This window comes from Artibeus jamaicensis, unplaced genomic scaffold, assembly GCF_021234435.1.
Source record: "Artibeus jamaicensis isolate MK-2021 breed Jamaican fruit bat unplaced genomic scaffold, CSHL_Jam_final contig_760, whole genome shotgun sequence".
Taxonomy (NCBI): domain Eukaryota; kingdom Metazoa; phylum Chordata; class Mammalia; order Chiroptera; family Phyllostomidae; genus Artibeus; species Artibeus jamaicensis.
In genome coordinates, this window is record NW_026521955.1 from 2,242,303 (window position 1) to 2,260,473 (window position 18,171).

The window sequence follows — 18,171 nt, forward strand, 5'->3', positions numbered from 1 at the left end:
GTATTCACCAGGACGGAGCAACCCATGTGGCTGCATTGTGGTGCTGTATTGTGGGAGGGGTCAGAGCGGGAACAACACGGCTTCTTTGGCTCTTGCTCAGCATTCAGTCGCTTCCCACAAGTGGATTTTTGTCCTTTCAGGTGCTGATTCCCAGGTGGGTGTGTTCTGTATGTTCTAGGATCTTGTGGGCCCCTCAAACAGATTCTCCCATGAGACTGGGAGTTTCTCCTGCCACCACAACCCCCACAGATTTTTACAGCCAGAGAGTTTGAGGCTTTGGTTTTCCGTGCTGGAAACCTGGATTTCATGGTCTCTCTCACTCCCCATTTGTTCCTCTCAGCTTATCACACGTGAATGTGGGACATCCCATGTCTGTCAGCCACCGCCTCACCTGCCCCGGTCCACCAGCCAGGGCCTTGTCACCTGTCCTTGCCCTCCAGCTTCACGTCTCTGCCCCTCAGCCCCTCCCACCAGTCGGGATGAGTGTTTCCTTAACTCCTTGGTTGTCAGGCTTACATACAGTTAGATTATCTGGCAGTTTGGGTTGTTTTTTGTTTCTAAGGTGGTTGTTATCCTTCTTTTGGTTGTGTGAAGAGGCAAAGTGTATCTACCTACACCTCCATGTTGCCCAGAAGCTCTGAAATTATCATTTTAAATAAGGATGAATAAAAGTGTTTATTGAAGGAAATTTTTCTGTATATTTTGGCTTCAAATATTTTTCCTTTTCATACTGTACTTTTCTACCTTAACTAAAGAATATGTATTTTAGGATCATAGTATTAAATAGTTTTCATTTAGCTTGTTTTCAAATAGAAAACATTCATGAAGCTTTTGCCCTGATCATGTGGCTCAGTTGGTTGAGCATTGTCCTGCAAAGCCGAGGCTCATCTGTTCAGTTCCTGGTCGGGGCATATGCCTGGGCGGTGGGTTTGGTCCTGGTCAGGTACATGTGAGAAGCAACTGGTTGTCATACAGGTTGTCATTACATATCCACTCATACAGGTTGTCATTACATATCCACTTAACTTTCTGTAATACTTTTTTATTTTTGGTTGCCAAGAACTTCATTTGGTTGTATGGAAACGCGAGCGTTTGTGGGAAGGAGTGTGTGCCGTTGCGCCAGAATTTGGCACCCACACGAGTCTTAAGAAAACAGGCTGTTTGTTCCCTAGAGAAACTATTCTATAAGCTGACTTTGTTTCTATATTTTGTTCTGTGCTAGATTAAGTGATTTAGTTTAGCTTGGCCCAGGGCAAAATATTTTGGGACATTTTAGAAACTCATGTATCTAATAATTCTCTGAAAATAATAGTAGTTTTATTTATTTATTTTTAATATTTTATTTATTTATTTTTAGAGAGAGGGGAAGAGAAGGAGAAAGAGTGGGAGAGAAACATCAATGTGTGGTTGCCTCTCCTGTGTCCCCTACTGGGGACCTGGCCTGCAACCCAGGCATGTACCCTGACTGGGAATCGAACCGTGGTCTTTTGCTTCACAGGCCCGTGCTCAATCCACTGAGCTATACCAGCCAAGGCATGAAAATAATAGTAGTTTTAAAGTGTTACTTTCAAAAATACCCCAGTAGACCATGCACTGCCATATTCATTCTCAAAGTGTCATTTGTAACTGGCACTGAAAATTGTGTAGTATTCCGAGTGGTATATTGCATATTGTTTTGTAAAAGCCATGCATTTCAAACACCCAGTACTGTTTCCTCTTAATCGGATGTCCCTCTGAACTTCAGTGATGGAGAAAGAAACCATTTATCGATAGTAATTTCTTGATTGCTAAAGCGTAGGGGAGCTCCCTGTGACAAACACGCACTAGTGTTGTAACACAGAACGACGTACTCCTGAACCCGAAGACCGTTGTAAATAACCCCCAGCTGAACAGCAAAAAAAGTGATTGCTTTAAGAGCTATTTGCGTAGTTCTCAGGAAATTCAGTCATTTTTAACTTCTATTTCAAAAAATTCCTGCCATGTATTAGTTTAATTTGAACTTTTCCCTGCACTTAAAGCAAGTAAGCCAGGAAACAACCATACGAAGTATAAATATAAAAGGTTAACTAGACAATAATAATTTTCCAGGGTTTCAAGAGAGTCATAGATTACTTCCTTTTGTTCATTTTGGATCTTTCAGATGTAATTGGCTTCCATCAAAGTTTCCTGCTCAATTCCAAAGTTATTAATAAAATATTCAGTTATTAAGTTAAAAACAATGCATGGTTTTAAAAAGTCAAATCATGCTGGTATATATAAACTGAAACAGAGATATTTCGTTTCCTCATTCTGTCACTCCACCTCATGTCTTAGGCTGTTTCTTCATAGTAACCACTGGTAATAGTTTCCAAAGTATTGTTCTCAGGAAAAGTGCTGTTCAATCATGTATGCACATGCAGATATAATTTTACTTTTTTCCATTTTCAGTTAATCCATATTCTTTGCCTATATTGTTTTGCTGAAAGCCATATGTTGGGTAGGAAATTTGTTTGTTTATTCACCATTTTCTATCAAGCTCCTATAATAGTGTCTGACAAGTAATATATTGGTGCTTAACAAATGCTTATTTAAAGAATCTTCCACACATAGTGTGTATTTCTTGCATTTCTTAATTTTATTTGACTGGCTTTCTATTGATGAACATTTATGTTAGGTCTGTTTTTCTTTTTTTGCTAGTCACGTGTCTGTCTGTCCCTGTAACTGTCTGTCCAGCACATGCATACCGAATACTTGTTTTATGCCACACACTCTGCTAAGGGTGCAGATGAAGAAGATCAAGGGTCTTGCTTTCATGTAACATTGCTTGTGCATCGTTAGCTGAGATATATCAGAAACAATGAAATAAACTCGGAAAAAATTAGTTTCCTGAAGGCAGTAGCATAGATAATGTGATGAGAAGGGAATTTCTGCTTTCATGGGATGGCCAGGCAAAACCTTTTTGAAGATACCATTTTTGAGCAAGACCTAAAATGATGAGAAAAATGGTTTACAGATCTAGATAAGATGATTCTGCGCAAAAGGAAGAGTGAGTATCAAAGTTCTGAGGCAAGAAAAATGCTTAGTGAGTTCAGTGAACAGAAAAATGTTCAGTGTTACTAGAGCAGGATAAATTCTGCTTTAACGAGTGTCTTTGTGTGTTAAATATGTTGTGCTTAGTTTTCTAAATACTTTTAATAGTGGGACTGAGGGATCAAATAGTATATAAGTTTAAAATTGAGAGCTGAGGTGTGGGGCACTCTTCTCCCTTATCCAGATTTCTCTCTGAACCTCCTCTTGCTTCCCGGGCTCCGAGGAGCTGGGGTTGTCTGGGGCTTGGTAGGGAGAGAGTGGGCTGGGATGTGGGCTGGGACGTGGAGTAGGATTCTTTGGGGGAGAGAATGTGCCAAGGATTGTGAATATTTCCGAGACTTTTGTCTATTAAGATGAAAATGCATTAGTAGAACATATCTATATACTGTTTATGTTATGTGGTAAAATATTCGCCTCCCCTTTGGCCTTTTAATGAAATCATTTCTATTGCAGAAATTATCAACATTTCCCAATCTAGGAAATATGAAATTTGGAGGTTTTAAGAGTTATAGTTGGATATGAGGCAGTCTTATAAATGATTTCTAGTTTGACACTATTGGATTCAATTTGCACAAATGTGTGATTAAAATAAGGAGGCATTGGGAAAAGAAAATGCCATGAATTTTCTTTTTCAAAGTCAGCCGAAAACCTTTGCCACTATAATGTGGCTTTATGGAGAGAGGTAGGAGTAGCATCTCATACTTAAAACAAATTTTAAAAGATCCTGAATGTTGTTACATTGGGGAATGAAATCCCATTTTTGAATGCCTCTTATCAAAAAGGCATTTTATTTTGAAAGATAAATGGTGGGAATCACCTATACATTTTTAGGCAAATTTGAAATTTTAGACTTGGTCTAAACAAATTTTGTTTCATGTCATGTTTTACTGCTAAGTTAAATAGGACAGTCAAGTCACGTTGAGAACATAGAGAGTTTTGTTTAAAAATTTTCAGTCTACATTTTTTTGACAAGGTGAAGTGACCACATTTTGGCAGATATATTCGTATTCGCATGTACTTACACAGAGAAGGGAGTATGTGGTTTCCTCAGTAATTCTTTTTTCTTTTTTTCCTACATAACAAGACTCACTTCCTTAGAGAGTTAAAAACAATTTGGAATGAGGTCAGGAAGCTGTGATAGAGAAGATTTTAATTTAAGAGATGCTAATATGATGTCGGTTGTGTTAAAGATATTCTTTTTATTTTTTAACATGGATAATTTTTTCCCCACAACAGCTGGTAAACAAACTGTACTTGGAAATCAATTTTACTTTGTTACTTGAACCTGGTATACATTATTAATGGTAAAGCAATTAACTTTTATTTTGTCTGTGCTGTAATAAGTTAGCATTTTAATTAAGAAAGCCTAATTTATCTGATGTTTACTATCAAATCATCCACTAGTTTACATGTGAATATATAATTTTTATTAAAACAAGTTATTGATATCAAACCTCTGAGTATAACAAAATGAGTAAGTATTTTATTGGTCTCAATCCTTTGTCCTAAAGTGAATAGAAGTGTAAAATATTTTACATGTTTACAGAAATCTTTTCCTTTTACAGAATGTAGATATATAAGTTGTAATTACTTGATTCATTAGAACATCTAGTTTTTGCTTGACAATATGCAAATGTGCCATTAAATCTGTTTTTTAAGATTTTTCCAGTTTAATGTTAGAATCCAAATTCATAAAGAGTTGGAAAAATGAGATGTCTGAGCTATAGGATTCACAGGGATTTCATACGAAGCCTATTTAATCAGGATAACACTGTTATTAATATTCATAATGTCAGCTGGAACACAAATGACAGACTACAGAGCCTAAAAATTTTTCTGGGTGAATTTATTAAAAGTAGCTTAAAAAATTAATGGAATTTAAGTTAGTGAATATGAAAATCTTGTGTTAGCACAAAAAAATCTCTATTAGAACTTTCTTTAAGATCATTTTGTATTGATGTCTTTTGACAGATTTCATTGGCACTTAAAGAAGAAAGATGCACGAATGGTCATTTAATAGGATTTAAACACATTGGCACATTAATTTTTACATGAATAATAAGTACGTTCCAAAAGCAATTAACTTACAGTGTACAAGATATGAATTGAAAAATAAGACTGTGACATCAAGGGCAAAGCAAATGTGCTGTACATTTTAAACTTAGTGGGAGGACTTTTTAATATTTTGATTTATTTGTATAGTTTGCATAGGATATGACTTAGAATATGGTTGTTTTAATGCGTTAGAAAGCATATCAGAAGGGCAGCAATGCGCCCTCCTCCCCCAAAATGTTAGTAACGTTAAACATTGTCTTCTGTTCTGCAAGTACCATTTGCATTAATTGGAGAATTAAACATTTGTTGTTTTATTAGTAATATTTGAGAATATGTTCAATTTTGCAGAAAGTCAAGGGATGATTCTGGTGGTTAGTACTACAAATACTAACACAGACTTACTGGTTACAGTATAACTTAAATGTATCATAAGTGAGATTCTTACAGTTTACTGAGTTTAGTTAAGAACCATCTCAGTAGTATACTAGTAAATTTGTTCTCTATTTTAGCCTGATAAAGTAAAATGTTGGGGATGGCTTTTCCTTATGGTTTGAAATATGCTTATAATGACATCGTACTAGTGTTATAGTTTTTCTTGTTATTGAAGTTCATTAAAAACAATTTTAGATCATTAGGTACAGTCACAATAAGGAGCATTTTGTTTTATACTTTTCAGAGATTATTTTTCTTGAGAACGTTAGTACTTATGAAAGCATATTTTAGTTATTCTCTGTAACAGTGCACTTAGGGTTCACCAGTGAGGAAATATAGTCATTGGCCTGGCAGTCCAGACAGGTACTAGAAGTTTCATTTGCAATCTGTCATGTTACATATGAATCATTAGGTTCATGTGGGAATACCCCGGTATGTTTTACAATTCATATTTAGAGTTTGATTGGCAAAAGTTTTAATTACCAGGATGTGTAGAAATTATCACAGTATAATAGATACATTGATTTTTTTGTATAAGGAGTTAAATCAAAGTGATACATTGGTCATTATTATTTCTCCTATGGAGGAGGTTGTGGGGGGTGGATGGTTTGTTTTCAGCTCTGAGATATTCACTCATATGGCCAGCAGAGGGCAGCATTTTTCTATGTCAGCTTCATGAAAAGAATTAGCCCTGCTTAGACTGTCAATGTTTCTTGTAATTACTCCCAGTATATTTGTTGCTTGCTTATGAATTAACTTGCATTTATGGAACTAAATCATTCCAATCATTTAATTACACCTGAGGAGCTGAACTATAATTGCTTGCTTCCAACTAGGATCTGATATGGCTTGAGCAGTATTAATTTGGTGTTTACTTTTCTGAGTGCTAAAAGCATTAAAATGATTGTGCAATGGGATTACATTTTACTAATTGCTGGCATTCATTAGCTGGGTAAATGATGAGGAAGAGTGACTGTATATTACAGAGGGATAAAATTATGGTTTTAAATAGTATATTACTAAGTACATTAAGGCCTGTAAGACATGTTTTAAAATACTCCAGAGGTTATTAAAGACTGTATTTTCTACATGTCTTGCTATATGAATCTCTTATTAAAAGACTGCAATTATTATTAACCTTTTTGGGCAATATGTAGGGAAATGGCTTCATTGACTAGAACATATTTCTTTGATATTAATAACTTCCTATATTTTCAGCTAATCCAAAAGTAAATGAGGAACTTAGAAACGATTGCCAACTCCAGATCAACATATTTAGAGAAAATTGGAAAAGGAGAAGCTTACTACAGCTTTATTTGAGGACTTTTTAAAGAATGCAGAGTTCTGGCTGTGAGGTAGATCTAATTTTGTTCTGCCTAAAAGCACGCACAAAAAATACTTGCAAAGCTTTTGTCATCTTTATCTTGAAATCAAATGCAAGAGAGAAATGCTCATAATTCTAGGAGTTAATTATAGTCTTTATGTTTTTTAAAAATTGAAAAGCATTTTCAGTTATACTTTCGCAACATATTTTATATGAAAATGTACTTGGTAAATTTAAATTAATAAATTTGATATTTTTGGTATGAAATGTGTGACAAATAGACTAGAAATTTTATTTTTGTTATATTATTGAAATTATAATTGGAAAAGACTTAAGTAAATTAAATGCTTCTCTAATCAAATGAGCAAGCACGTGTAGAAGCTTAACCTGAACCATATTTACTAAACTAAAAGTGCGAAGGAAAGAACCTTTTTCTGAGAAAAAGGATTTAATTTTACCTGTTGAAATGCTCAGTTAATTGTCCCATTTCAAATGTTTTAGAAAACCATTTATCCTGTAAATTCTCTGTCAAATAAAGGTAAGGCTTAGGTGTGTTCTGATATATTGTTTTAAGTTTATTTATCTAGAGTTGGCTTTATTTTAGCTTCAAATCTTGGAGCAAAACCCAGAGACATTGCCAGAGCAAACAAGAACAGAAGTACAAATGGAGGACTGGTCAAAAGGTAAGGACTTTTAAGGTATTAATACCAAACCCCAGGTGTTATGCTAGTTCAAGGCACTGAATGAAGTATGTTTGTTCTAACCAGTGTATTAGACAGGGCCAGACAAATACACATGCACCCACACAAAGACAGACGCACACACAAAGAAACCCACATACTGCAAAAGAGACACAAAGAAGGACACACAGAGAGAGACCCACAGAGGAAGAAATTCTGAGGGAAGAGGAGGGAGAAGGCACACAAGGAAAGAGAAAGAAACACACAGACCCACACACAGTAGTTGAAACTGAGAATGACTTAGGGAGAGATGCGCAAAGTAAGGCAAACTCAGAGAACAACACGGAGATGCAGACACAGCAAGGGAGACACTACACTCAAGTAGGAAGACAGAGAAAGACACACATGCAGGTATGGATATACTCACAAAAACATGCACACCCAGATTCAGAGAAACCAAAGTAAGAGGCAGTGAAAGACAGAGACATACGATAAGAGAGAGAAAGAGAGAGAGAGAAGACATTGAGAGAGAGGCATCTGTATACACAAAGACACAGATGTGTATACACATCCGTGTACAGGCTCAGGAAAAGACACCCACAGAGGTGAGAGACATAGAAGATAGACACATATACATAGAGAGAGGCCAGCGTATACACATACAGAGTAACAGACCAAGACACATACAGGTGCAGAGACGCGTGTAGAGACACGTGCACACCCAGAAAGAAACATCCACAGGAAGATGGAGTCAGAGGGGCCAGAGAGAGTGAGAGCAGCAGAGACATGCAGAGGTGTGCGGGGGAAGAAAGAGAAAGACACTGCAAGACAGGGACAGGGGGCGGGGCAGGGAGAAAAAGGTGCACACGCATGTATATGCAGAGGGAGGGAAGATCAGGCACAGAAGCTCATTCTGAAAGACAGACTGAAGGTGGCCTGAGAAAGAGATAAAAAGGGCGCCTCTGTCTGTCTATAGAGCAAAGTAGAGCCATTGAGAGAGGTTTTTTTAAATACTAGGATTTTAATTGAGGTCTCTCACAGTAAAATGTTGCAAATCTGGAATCTTTGCAAAATGAATACTGAATATCGTGTTACATATACTCCAAAGCTTAAACCTTACATACATTATTTTTATTTTCTCTAATTTGAATTTAAAAAATAGGATTATTACCAACGCATTACACATACCTCTCTCTCTCTCTCTCTCTCTCTCATTTTTGATTCCCCTTTCCCAATAGGGATCCTTTTCACCATATTTCAACTGTTACCTTTTTCAGAAAGTTAAAGGCCATTTTAGGGGATTTGAATATCCCTTTTTCTGAGTTTTACATTTGTTTTTGATTTATATACCGTTATAAATTTTCTTGTGTTTATATCTACCATTAGCAACTGTTCTTATGTGATTTTACCTACTCGCTAGGAGATTAGAATCCTGGTAACTGAATTGTGTATAAGATAAATATCAAGTTAAAGGTTTTTAATATAAAATTAAATGTTTTAGTAAATGGACTTTGTGACACTTAATTTTGGTCTATTCTCTTTATATTCAAGTTTGTGGTAAGGATACAAAGGTATGAAGCTGGGAACTAATTTGTTGTAGCTCTTTTTATTCATTCATGCAAATAAACAAGCAAATAGTCTTCTTTTGAAGAGCTCAAAGCACTTTACTCAATTTATATACAAAATAAGGAAAGAGGAAGTAAATAATGATGTCCCTGTTACTTATATTCATGTTGCTGTGAAAAGTCATGTTGTGCAAATTATAGACAAACAGGACTTTAAGCCAAAGGAATTATTTTTAATATATCTAGGGAGAGAGAGACTATGGAGGAAATTCTTCTCATAAATGTAGAATAAGTCAGTAAGATGCAGAGGAAGGGAGGTGCTGAAGCCCTAGGACCCTTAGGAAAAGGATGGTTTTAAGGCTAAAGACATGGCTGCATGGTTTGCACCAAACAGACCACAGCAGATGTGACTAAAACATCATGAAGAAAATTTTCATTTTTGTAGGCATGTTTTTGACATTGGAGATAGGAATATGACAGTTACATGTTGTACAAAGGGCCTGTAATGAAACATCATTAAGAAATAAAATTAAACAGGTAAATGTAATCTTTTGAGTATAGTGGTTGGTAACTCGTGTGTTCAAACTAGTAAAGTCTACATGGTCATTTCCTTGAGGTCAAGGGTCGTGGGGTTTATCATAAAGCACAACTGCTTCAAAATGCTCTTACACACATGTTCAAGTCTACTCTCATAGTTACTTCATTTAATGTCATTTTACTTATTTTTGTAAAAATGAGCTAAATTAAAAACTTGTATTACATGGATTTGCTTTTGTATTATCTTATAAATTTCATTATAAGAAGTGCTAAAGTGGTTATTCTTTTCCTAGCTTTATTGTAAAAACATCACTGAAATATTGGAAGTCAGAGAATCGATGAGGTATATAATGGTAACAGATATGATGATTTATGTTTTTCTTTGTTTTTGTCATTAAAGATAGTTTGGAAAATGCAAAGATGAGATGGGTAGGTCAGATGGGTGGAGACATCTACAAAACATGCCCGGGTTCCTTTAAGTGGTTAAACAAACAAACCTGAGTGAAGGAAATTTTCAGCTGATGGAAGCAACATGTGAGTGAATGAATAAATGTGTGTTGCCAAGTGAGCGGTAGTAACATCTTCTTCTTAAGAAGTAAATGCCGTTTTGCGAAAATTTTTTCTTTTAAGATTATTTTTTTCTGCTTTTTAAGAAAAAAACGAGAGGTCATAATCAAAGTATATATGTATAAAGTTAGCCTTCAGAAAGAACTATTTATTATGTGATTGGTTGGTTAGCCCTTTTTAGCATTTACTGATTTACTTAATGAGAAAAAGGCATGGGGGTCAAAAATTCCTTTTGAGTAATTAATTAAAATAGTGTAAGAACTTTGTACATGTTTTTGATATTAAATCTGGGGGTGTTTTTTTAAATAAGTAGAAACATAGTTCTATAGTACACAACAATCGATTGGAAATAGCTTGCATATTACTTATGAATAAATATGTATGCCATAAACATACATACCTACAGTAATATAGATAAATATGAGGTCTGGATGCCAGTTAAATATAGAATATTGTAAAACATATTTAAGTTTAGAACCTTTAGGGGTCAGTGTTCCCTAAGAAAGGTTAAAAAAGGTTACTATGCCTACCCAAATTAAGTATTAAGTCTGCTCTCCTTTAAATATTTCTTGCCAACTGAAGGTAAGAATCATTCAGCTTGAACAAAGGTTTTCAGACAAAAACCTTTCAATATTGTGATTTCTTCAAAGTTATTTTTAGGTTTTTTATTTTAGTAACTTATATTTAATATGTATTTCATGTTACAGAGTAGTTATTTTCACTTAGGTATCATCTCAATTTAAATATAATCATCTTAATACTATTTTCTGTTAAGTTTAAAAAGTAAGCATGAGTCTAAATCATACTCATTTGTAATTTGAGATAAAAAAAAACTACCTCCGAACTGCTTGTATTAATTGAGTCCTTACATGTTGTGTTTTATCGGAGGCTAGCAAATATCAAAAGAATCTTATCTTGCTGAATTTAGGTAAAAAGCAAATGTCCTCTTTATTTTAGAATTGACCTAAGAATTACCTTTTGTAGCCATGATTCTTATGGTTTTTCTACCATACAAAATAAATAATTAAAACTAAAACGTAGCAAAAGGTAACTTGGTAAGTGCCTTATTAGTTTCTCATTGAGTCAGAGTTCTGTTTGTTTCTCCTTGGCATTGGCAACCTGCACGCCACCGTCAGCCTCTCTTGTGGCTGCTTCATTTATCTTCCTGTCTTCTCAAAGTCTGTGTTCTTTTTGCCTTCTGTCCAACTGTTGTTCTGTAATTGAACTATATCTAAAACTCTTTCATGATTTGCAAGCATTTTGTAAAAGAAGACATCCGTAGGAAAACATCTAGCATGCTTTTAAATGCCGGCCCGGGCTGATCATGGTTTTGACAGATGAAAAAGAAAAGATTGTTGACCTCTTTTACAGGGCCTAAATAAATGGTGCTGGTTTTGTCATTGTTATTTCATCCGTTGTGAAAGTAGGTATATAAAAAAAGCTTTAAAAGTATTAGGAAACATAAATAACAGTATTTGAAATAGTTATTATTGGTTTTATGAGGTCTGTTCTCTTCAAATATAATGCTCACAGACCATTATCAGAAACTTGATTTTTTCCAAAGTAGGCTAACTCATATTTAGTATATTTATATTTAATACAATAGAGTATAAAATCAATAATATTTCTTTAGGGCAGAATCTAATTTTCGTTGTATTGAAATTCCAACTGCAATAAAAATCTTTAGACCTTTTCCTTTGGGCAAGTGAATTCAAGGATGCATTTGTACAATTTCCCATATGCCATAGAGGAGTTAAAAAATAACTTTTCAGAGGTCTGATTAAATTTACCATTCATCTCTGTAGTATCTAACTTAATAGAGTACGTGGGAGCTTGTTGTGTATGACCACGTCGAATACTGAGAGAGTGGTTTTAGGGCTACTAGCAGGTGGCCAGCAAGGATCAACGCATTTTGAGAGGAAATGCCAAGACAACTCTTAAAAGAATGATCGAGGTTATCTTGTTTTATTTATAAAAATTCTCTTACTTTAAATAAATTTATTAGAGTAAATGGGATTCTAAGTGTCTTTATTTTTAAGCTTGATATGAGTGATTCTGATACCACTCTTGGCCTTGGTAGGAAAGGGCAATGAAGAAACAAATATTTACGAGGGCAACTTAGTTTTCCAACTGGCTATAAAGTTCGTTATGAACTGTATTTTGAGATTTGTCATTTCTTACACAAATTACATTTGTAAATATATGCCAAAATTACATGTTTGGCAGTTTTTAAAATAGATTTTATTTATAGAGCAGTTTTAAGTTCACAGCAAAATTAAGTGAAAAGGACAGAGTTCCCTCCGGTCACACACCTGACTCCTTAACCTACATGCAGCCTCCCTGCTGTCCACACCCCCACAGCCGTGGGGCTGTGGCTGCATTTGATGAACCTGCCCATACATCCTTAGTAGGGGGAATGTTTGAGCAATGATAGGACTCTTTATCTCTTGTAATTAAATTTAGAGTGTTTTAAATTAGGTCAGTCATACTGTCCCTGTAGAATTCTTACTCTACCTTTGTTGCTTTATTAATTCTGGAAAAATAATAATTGGTAAGGAGAGTAAGCATGAAAAATGGCAAATTCACTTTTTCATAGAACTACTTCTCCCCTATTTCTAAGGTATTGATATGATCTTCTCTTTGTACAACCTGCGACTATTTCTTTGATTTATGGAAACTCAAGTTTACTTTAAGTATACAAGCTCTTGCAAATTTATTTGTGGCCACAAAAATATGAATATTTTTTTGAAATAGAAAAAAATACTACATGGATTTTTCAAAAGTTTTTGCAGTGTTTTAAATTCTTTATCCTTAAGATTCTGAGCTCTTTGATAAAAGTCCTCCTTTACCCTGGCTGTGGCTCCTTCGCGCCAGAGCACTTCATGGAACGCATGTGTACAATACAAGTGTTACAACATTGAATCTTCGGTGTTCTAGAAATTAGAGTTTCAGTTTATTTGAGGTGAGTGTTGTGCTCTCCATAGTGACTATGTATGTCACTTTTAGTGTGGTTACTTTAAATATAAAGTCCTGAGTGTACATCAGCATTTTGTTGATTCGCAGCTCTGAATGGATACACGCCTATAGGCTGAATTTATGGCCATTTACACAGATGGTCCATGTCGACTGGCTGTAGAGTCAGACTGATGTGACTACATTTACTTCAGTTACTCACTACTTTAGTTTTTAAATACATTTGATAGTCGAATAAAATACTTACGGGGAGTTACCAGATAGTCCCAGTGTGTGTGTGGGTCTGTGTGTGTGTGTTAATCAAAACTTGCCATGTAGGACAATATTTTCATCTTTTTGGGAAAAGTTTTAGATATGGTTTTTCTTTGTTTTGTCTTTTTATGTTGTTATTTTTTTCTTGGGTTTTATAGAAAAGCAAATGGAATAATTTAGACTATAAAATTTTGAAATTGGGTTTCATAGATTTTTGTAGTCTAAATGATTGAATTAAAATATTCTGATCTGTAGCTTTTGGGTAAAATTGATAATCTGTCAGCAAATGGTAAAACTGTGCTGACAACATATGGCAAAAGTAATCATTTTAGAAAATTTTATTTTGACTTTCATTTTTATTTTTTGAGTGATTCTAGCCATTACACATTGAAACTTTTTGGTACTTTAAATTCAGGATGCTAGTGGGTATAAAGTTCAAAGTAACCGGTTTATATTGATAAAATTATACTTGTAGAGATAGTATTAGTTTTTGCAAATTTAACATTTTTAATAAAAATTAAATTCTCCTTCTTAATAGTTTTACTGGCCATACCTGTGGTAATTGATGTACTCTAAGGTATAGTAATGTTTATTGGTTTTGAACATTTTTAGTATAGAATTATAATAAAAGTCAAGCATGAGATATCCTTATTTATTTCTTCATTGGTGTCCTATTTTTTATGCCCATCCCCCCAGTGTTCAAAAATTTCAGGTTAATGTTGATTCCTTACAAATCGGGATAGGTAGGGTTTATTCAGCATTAATTTGCTTGAACCAGCACATATATTGGGGGGAATATGATAGGAAAGACAGAACAAATACGTAGTCCTTACAGATTCAGGCCTTTGTATAAATTCTAACGTTTGAGTGTGGAATGTAGAATATCTGTATTCTTTCTATAGGTTAATGTGAAGTATTTGCAATTCAAATGTATTTTTGATTTTAAAATGTTGCAAAATTTGTCAGTGAAGCCATTTCCTCAATTGCTTTTAAGAGTTGAAGGTTAAAAACTAATGATTTCAGCTCAGCAAATCTGATTGTTTCCTTTGAGAAACCTTCATTGCCTATAATTTATAAGCCACTAGTAGAGAGTTTAAGCGGGGACAAGACTGCATTAGTCCAGGTAAGAAGAGCAAAGACAAAACAAAAATTTTCATTAAAAAATGCAGTCCTTGATCTCCTGAGAACACAGTAGAATCTAGAATCAGGGACTTCCTCTGCATTTTTAATAGGCCATTTGCTCCCTGAGATGCTCTGTATTGGTCCTTTATTACCTTTCTTTTTTTAGTCTCTGCCCCTCTGCCAAGTCATTTGAAATAAACACATTATTTTAAAGAAAACAAATAGACATTTTTCTCAGGCCTTTTTTGTGGTCTCAGGAATTTAATGCTTTTTTAAAAAGTTAAAAATACTAACTAACGAGGAGCTGATGATGCTATAGTGTAATTGACTAATACAACACTGGTAGAGTAGGCACAGTTGATTAATGAAATGGGCATTTTACCTTTTCTTTTATGCTTTTTTTTTCCTGAAAAAGAAGTGGTGAATTCAAATAAAGCACACATCATTTGCATAGAAAGTTATGTAATGATGCCATATAAAGTATAATGATTTCCTAAAACCTTGTATTTAAAGTAACCTGAATTACAATGAGAGATAAACAGAATATTTACCCATCCCTTATGAGCTGCTGCTGATATGTAAATTTATTCTTCTACTTTGCACAAATATACTTTCGAGCTACTGCTTAAACACTTTGAGGTCCTTAGTCAAACAGTTTTAATGATGCCTCCGATATTGTAAAAGTGTGACATTTGATGAATGTCTCATATAGTTTTGATATCTGGGTGCATGTCAACAAAAAAAAATTGAACATTGGTTTGTCATGCAACACCTAGATAATTTATAATTTTACTGTTTATATCCATCTTGACATTTTTTATCTGCCAAAGGCAGGTTTCATTTGGAATCTTAATCTGAGATTTATTTGGTGGATCTGGAAATCATAGCTAGGGTTCCCACAGGAAATGGTCCATCTACCAACAGATTAAATGGCAGTCCTGCAGTTGTTAGGGGAGCTCTGCATTTAACACACATGCATACTCATTCAGCCAGCACTGTGGAGAAAAATTAAAGTAGTAACCCAGGTTTAGGAACAATGTAGCTAAAAAGTCCCATATTTGCTGAATGACAAAGGGTTATATAGCAGCATTTCATTTTATTATTCGTGCTTGAATTTCTTGTTTGCTCTGTTGAGTCTGCTGACGAATACTAATAAATGCCTGCAACAATCCAGACGAGAGATGCCTGGCAACAAAGCTATGCGGTGGACCTCCCTGATCTTCTCCAGTTCACAACCTGACCTTTTGAAAAATTGGCTGGGCTAAGCTGCAGAATTTGGGTGTAATGGTTATTGTTAACTCCAGCTTTAGGATTTATTAATTTGTGTGATCAAGACTTACCTATACTTCAAAGTTTCAAAAGACCAAACACAATCATTCATCCATTAGAACTCACTGTGTTTCAGCGATTTCCCCTTAGTATCTGCCTGGTGATTCTTCTATTTTGTTTTACAAATCTAAAAGTGCTCGTAGTAAAATGAAAGGCAGATATAAAGAAAATCTGTTTTTTTCTCTTTTTACTTGTTATTGGAAAAATTGCCTTCTGTAAATGATTTATGAAATTGTTGAATACGTGGACAGTTGGTATGTATTCATACTTAAAACTTACATAATTATGAATCCTATTTTACTTGAAGTTGTAGAAGTTTAAGTTTACCTAGTTCATTTATATTTTTAATTGCTTTATACAACTTATTCTTATAGTAAGAAAAATTGAGAAAGGTTAGGAATATATAGTAAGTAGCCAAATAATTCAGATCACTAGAAGACAACAAGAATAATGATTACTGTGTTAGGTAGTCAGGTTTTAGGTAGTCAAGTTTTCACAATCATTTCAGCCTCAGTAATATTTGTTATGTTTTAAATAGGGTGATAAAAGTTTTACAAAGCTTTATTTCATGTCATATGTTAATAAGTTAGGTAGCCTAAGCTTTAGGAGATTACATTATTATACTGTGTTCATGGCCTAGAAGAAAGGATGTTAAAATTTAAAAGCTGAAACATTACAGTGCACTTAGTTTTTACACAGAAATCTGACCTCTTTTGCTATAAAATGAATGAATATTGATATGTTCATAACTATTTGAGATTCATTGAAACAAAAACTTTAAAATTTAATTTTGGTGCAGTGACACCACTTCAAATAGCCTTTTTATAATGAAACAAGTAACAAAGTTTCAGTGATTTCCACGACTAACCAGTAGAGAATTTTTAACGTGATATTCTAAGTCATTGAATTATCTTAATAAAAGATTAAATGGCTTCATTACCACTTCATTTTGACATGTTTATCTAGATATACAGCCATGCATAAGAATGTAAAGGATGTAGTTCATTTTAAATATCTTGCCCTCATGTCCAAGTGATTTTGTGATATTGACAGGTTTCATGGCATTCCAGCTTTATAAACCTTTATAAAACCTATGTCAGTATCTTACAGCCACATCCATCTGTGCTTTCACATGGCAGCCAATGGAGTTATGCATACTTGAGATGTGGGAAATGAGTATATAGATGAATCAAAATGAACTTTTTTTTCTTCTTATGGCTGTTCAACCAAAAAAAAATTGTTTTAAACTCCTGAGGGAATATACAGTTTCTAGATAATAAGTTTGCATTTTTTAAGTCAAGAATCCGAAAGTTACTTAATTTCCTATGGCTCCTAAATTAAAAATCTGTGAATAATAATAAACAGCTGTGATCTACTAGCTGTGATCCTTATTATATCTAATATGATATGCCAGTAGAGTGAGTGCTCAAATTGTATCTCAGAAACATGCTATTTGCATTTCTTATTTGCCAGATTTGGGACTGAATTTACAGAATTGTACTATTATTTTTATATCAGTGGGATTGCATTGTTTTTCAGGATCTTCTGTAATGTCAGGATTTTAAAATTTTGAAGTCCTATTATTTCTGTAATTTATTTGTTGTATAATCAGAAATGAACTTTATTAAACCACTATTTATTAATTACAGGTTTTAACCTTTTTGTTTCTATTTATTATGTTTCTCTCATTGAATGATGTAGCATTTTATTTTCCATGTCTATGTCTTCCGATGTTTTAATAAGAATTTTTTCTTATTATATCTTATTACTTATTCTTACTATAGTTTAATGAGTATTTTGCTTTTAGCAAAACAGATTTTCACAGATAATAATAACATTTATTGCATGTGAATTCTGTGCTGACACTTTTCTAAGGGATTGTATGATTTAAGTAGTCCTCATAACCTTGTGAAGTGGTTGCAATATTATATACTTTTTATTGATGGGGAAGTTGATGACAGGTTAAGTAATTTTCTAAAAGTCACACAGCCTATGTGGTAGAGCCAGAATAAAAGGCAGAAAACTGTACTTGAACAACAATTAAAAATTTTTTTTAATCCCCAAAATAAAATAAAATAAAATAAAACCCTGAATCTGTCTTCAGAGCCCATGCACTGTGGTTCTGCTTGGAAGATCTAAATACAGCGGTGTTCTAGTTGGAAGGTCTGACTCTTCTCTTGTACACACTCTGTTAGGTAGGATCACTGTCCTATGGTGGAAGTTTCTAATGTCTTTTATGTTTTGGGGGAAAAGCTCACATATGCCT

General features: G+C 34.1%; 1 protein-coding gene across 10 annotated transcripts in view; it reads left to right on the forward strand.

Annotated features, from left to right (window-relative positions):
- MIPOL1 (mirror-image polydactyly 1) overlaps positions 1-18,171 on the forward strand; it is a 310,690-nt gene that overhangs the window by 34,354 nt on the left and 258,165 nt on the right. For 8 of the 10 annotated variants that reach the window (XM_037164780.2, XM_053672528.1, XM_053672526.1 and 5 more), the window contains 2 exons: positions 6,775-6,911; positions 7,485-7,563. In XM_037164780.2, the coding sequence (XP_037020675.2) occupies positions 6,891-6,911; positions 7,485-7,563 (100 nt within the window). In that variant the 5' untranslated portion in view covers positions 6,775-6,890. Of the gene's footprint in view, positions 1-5,055; positions 5,132-6,774; positions 6,912-7,484; positions 7,564-18,171 lie in introns of those variants that run through there. The other 2 variants (XM_053672525.1, XM_053672527.1) reach the window with 2 other exon arrangements.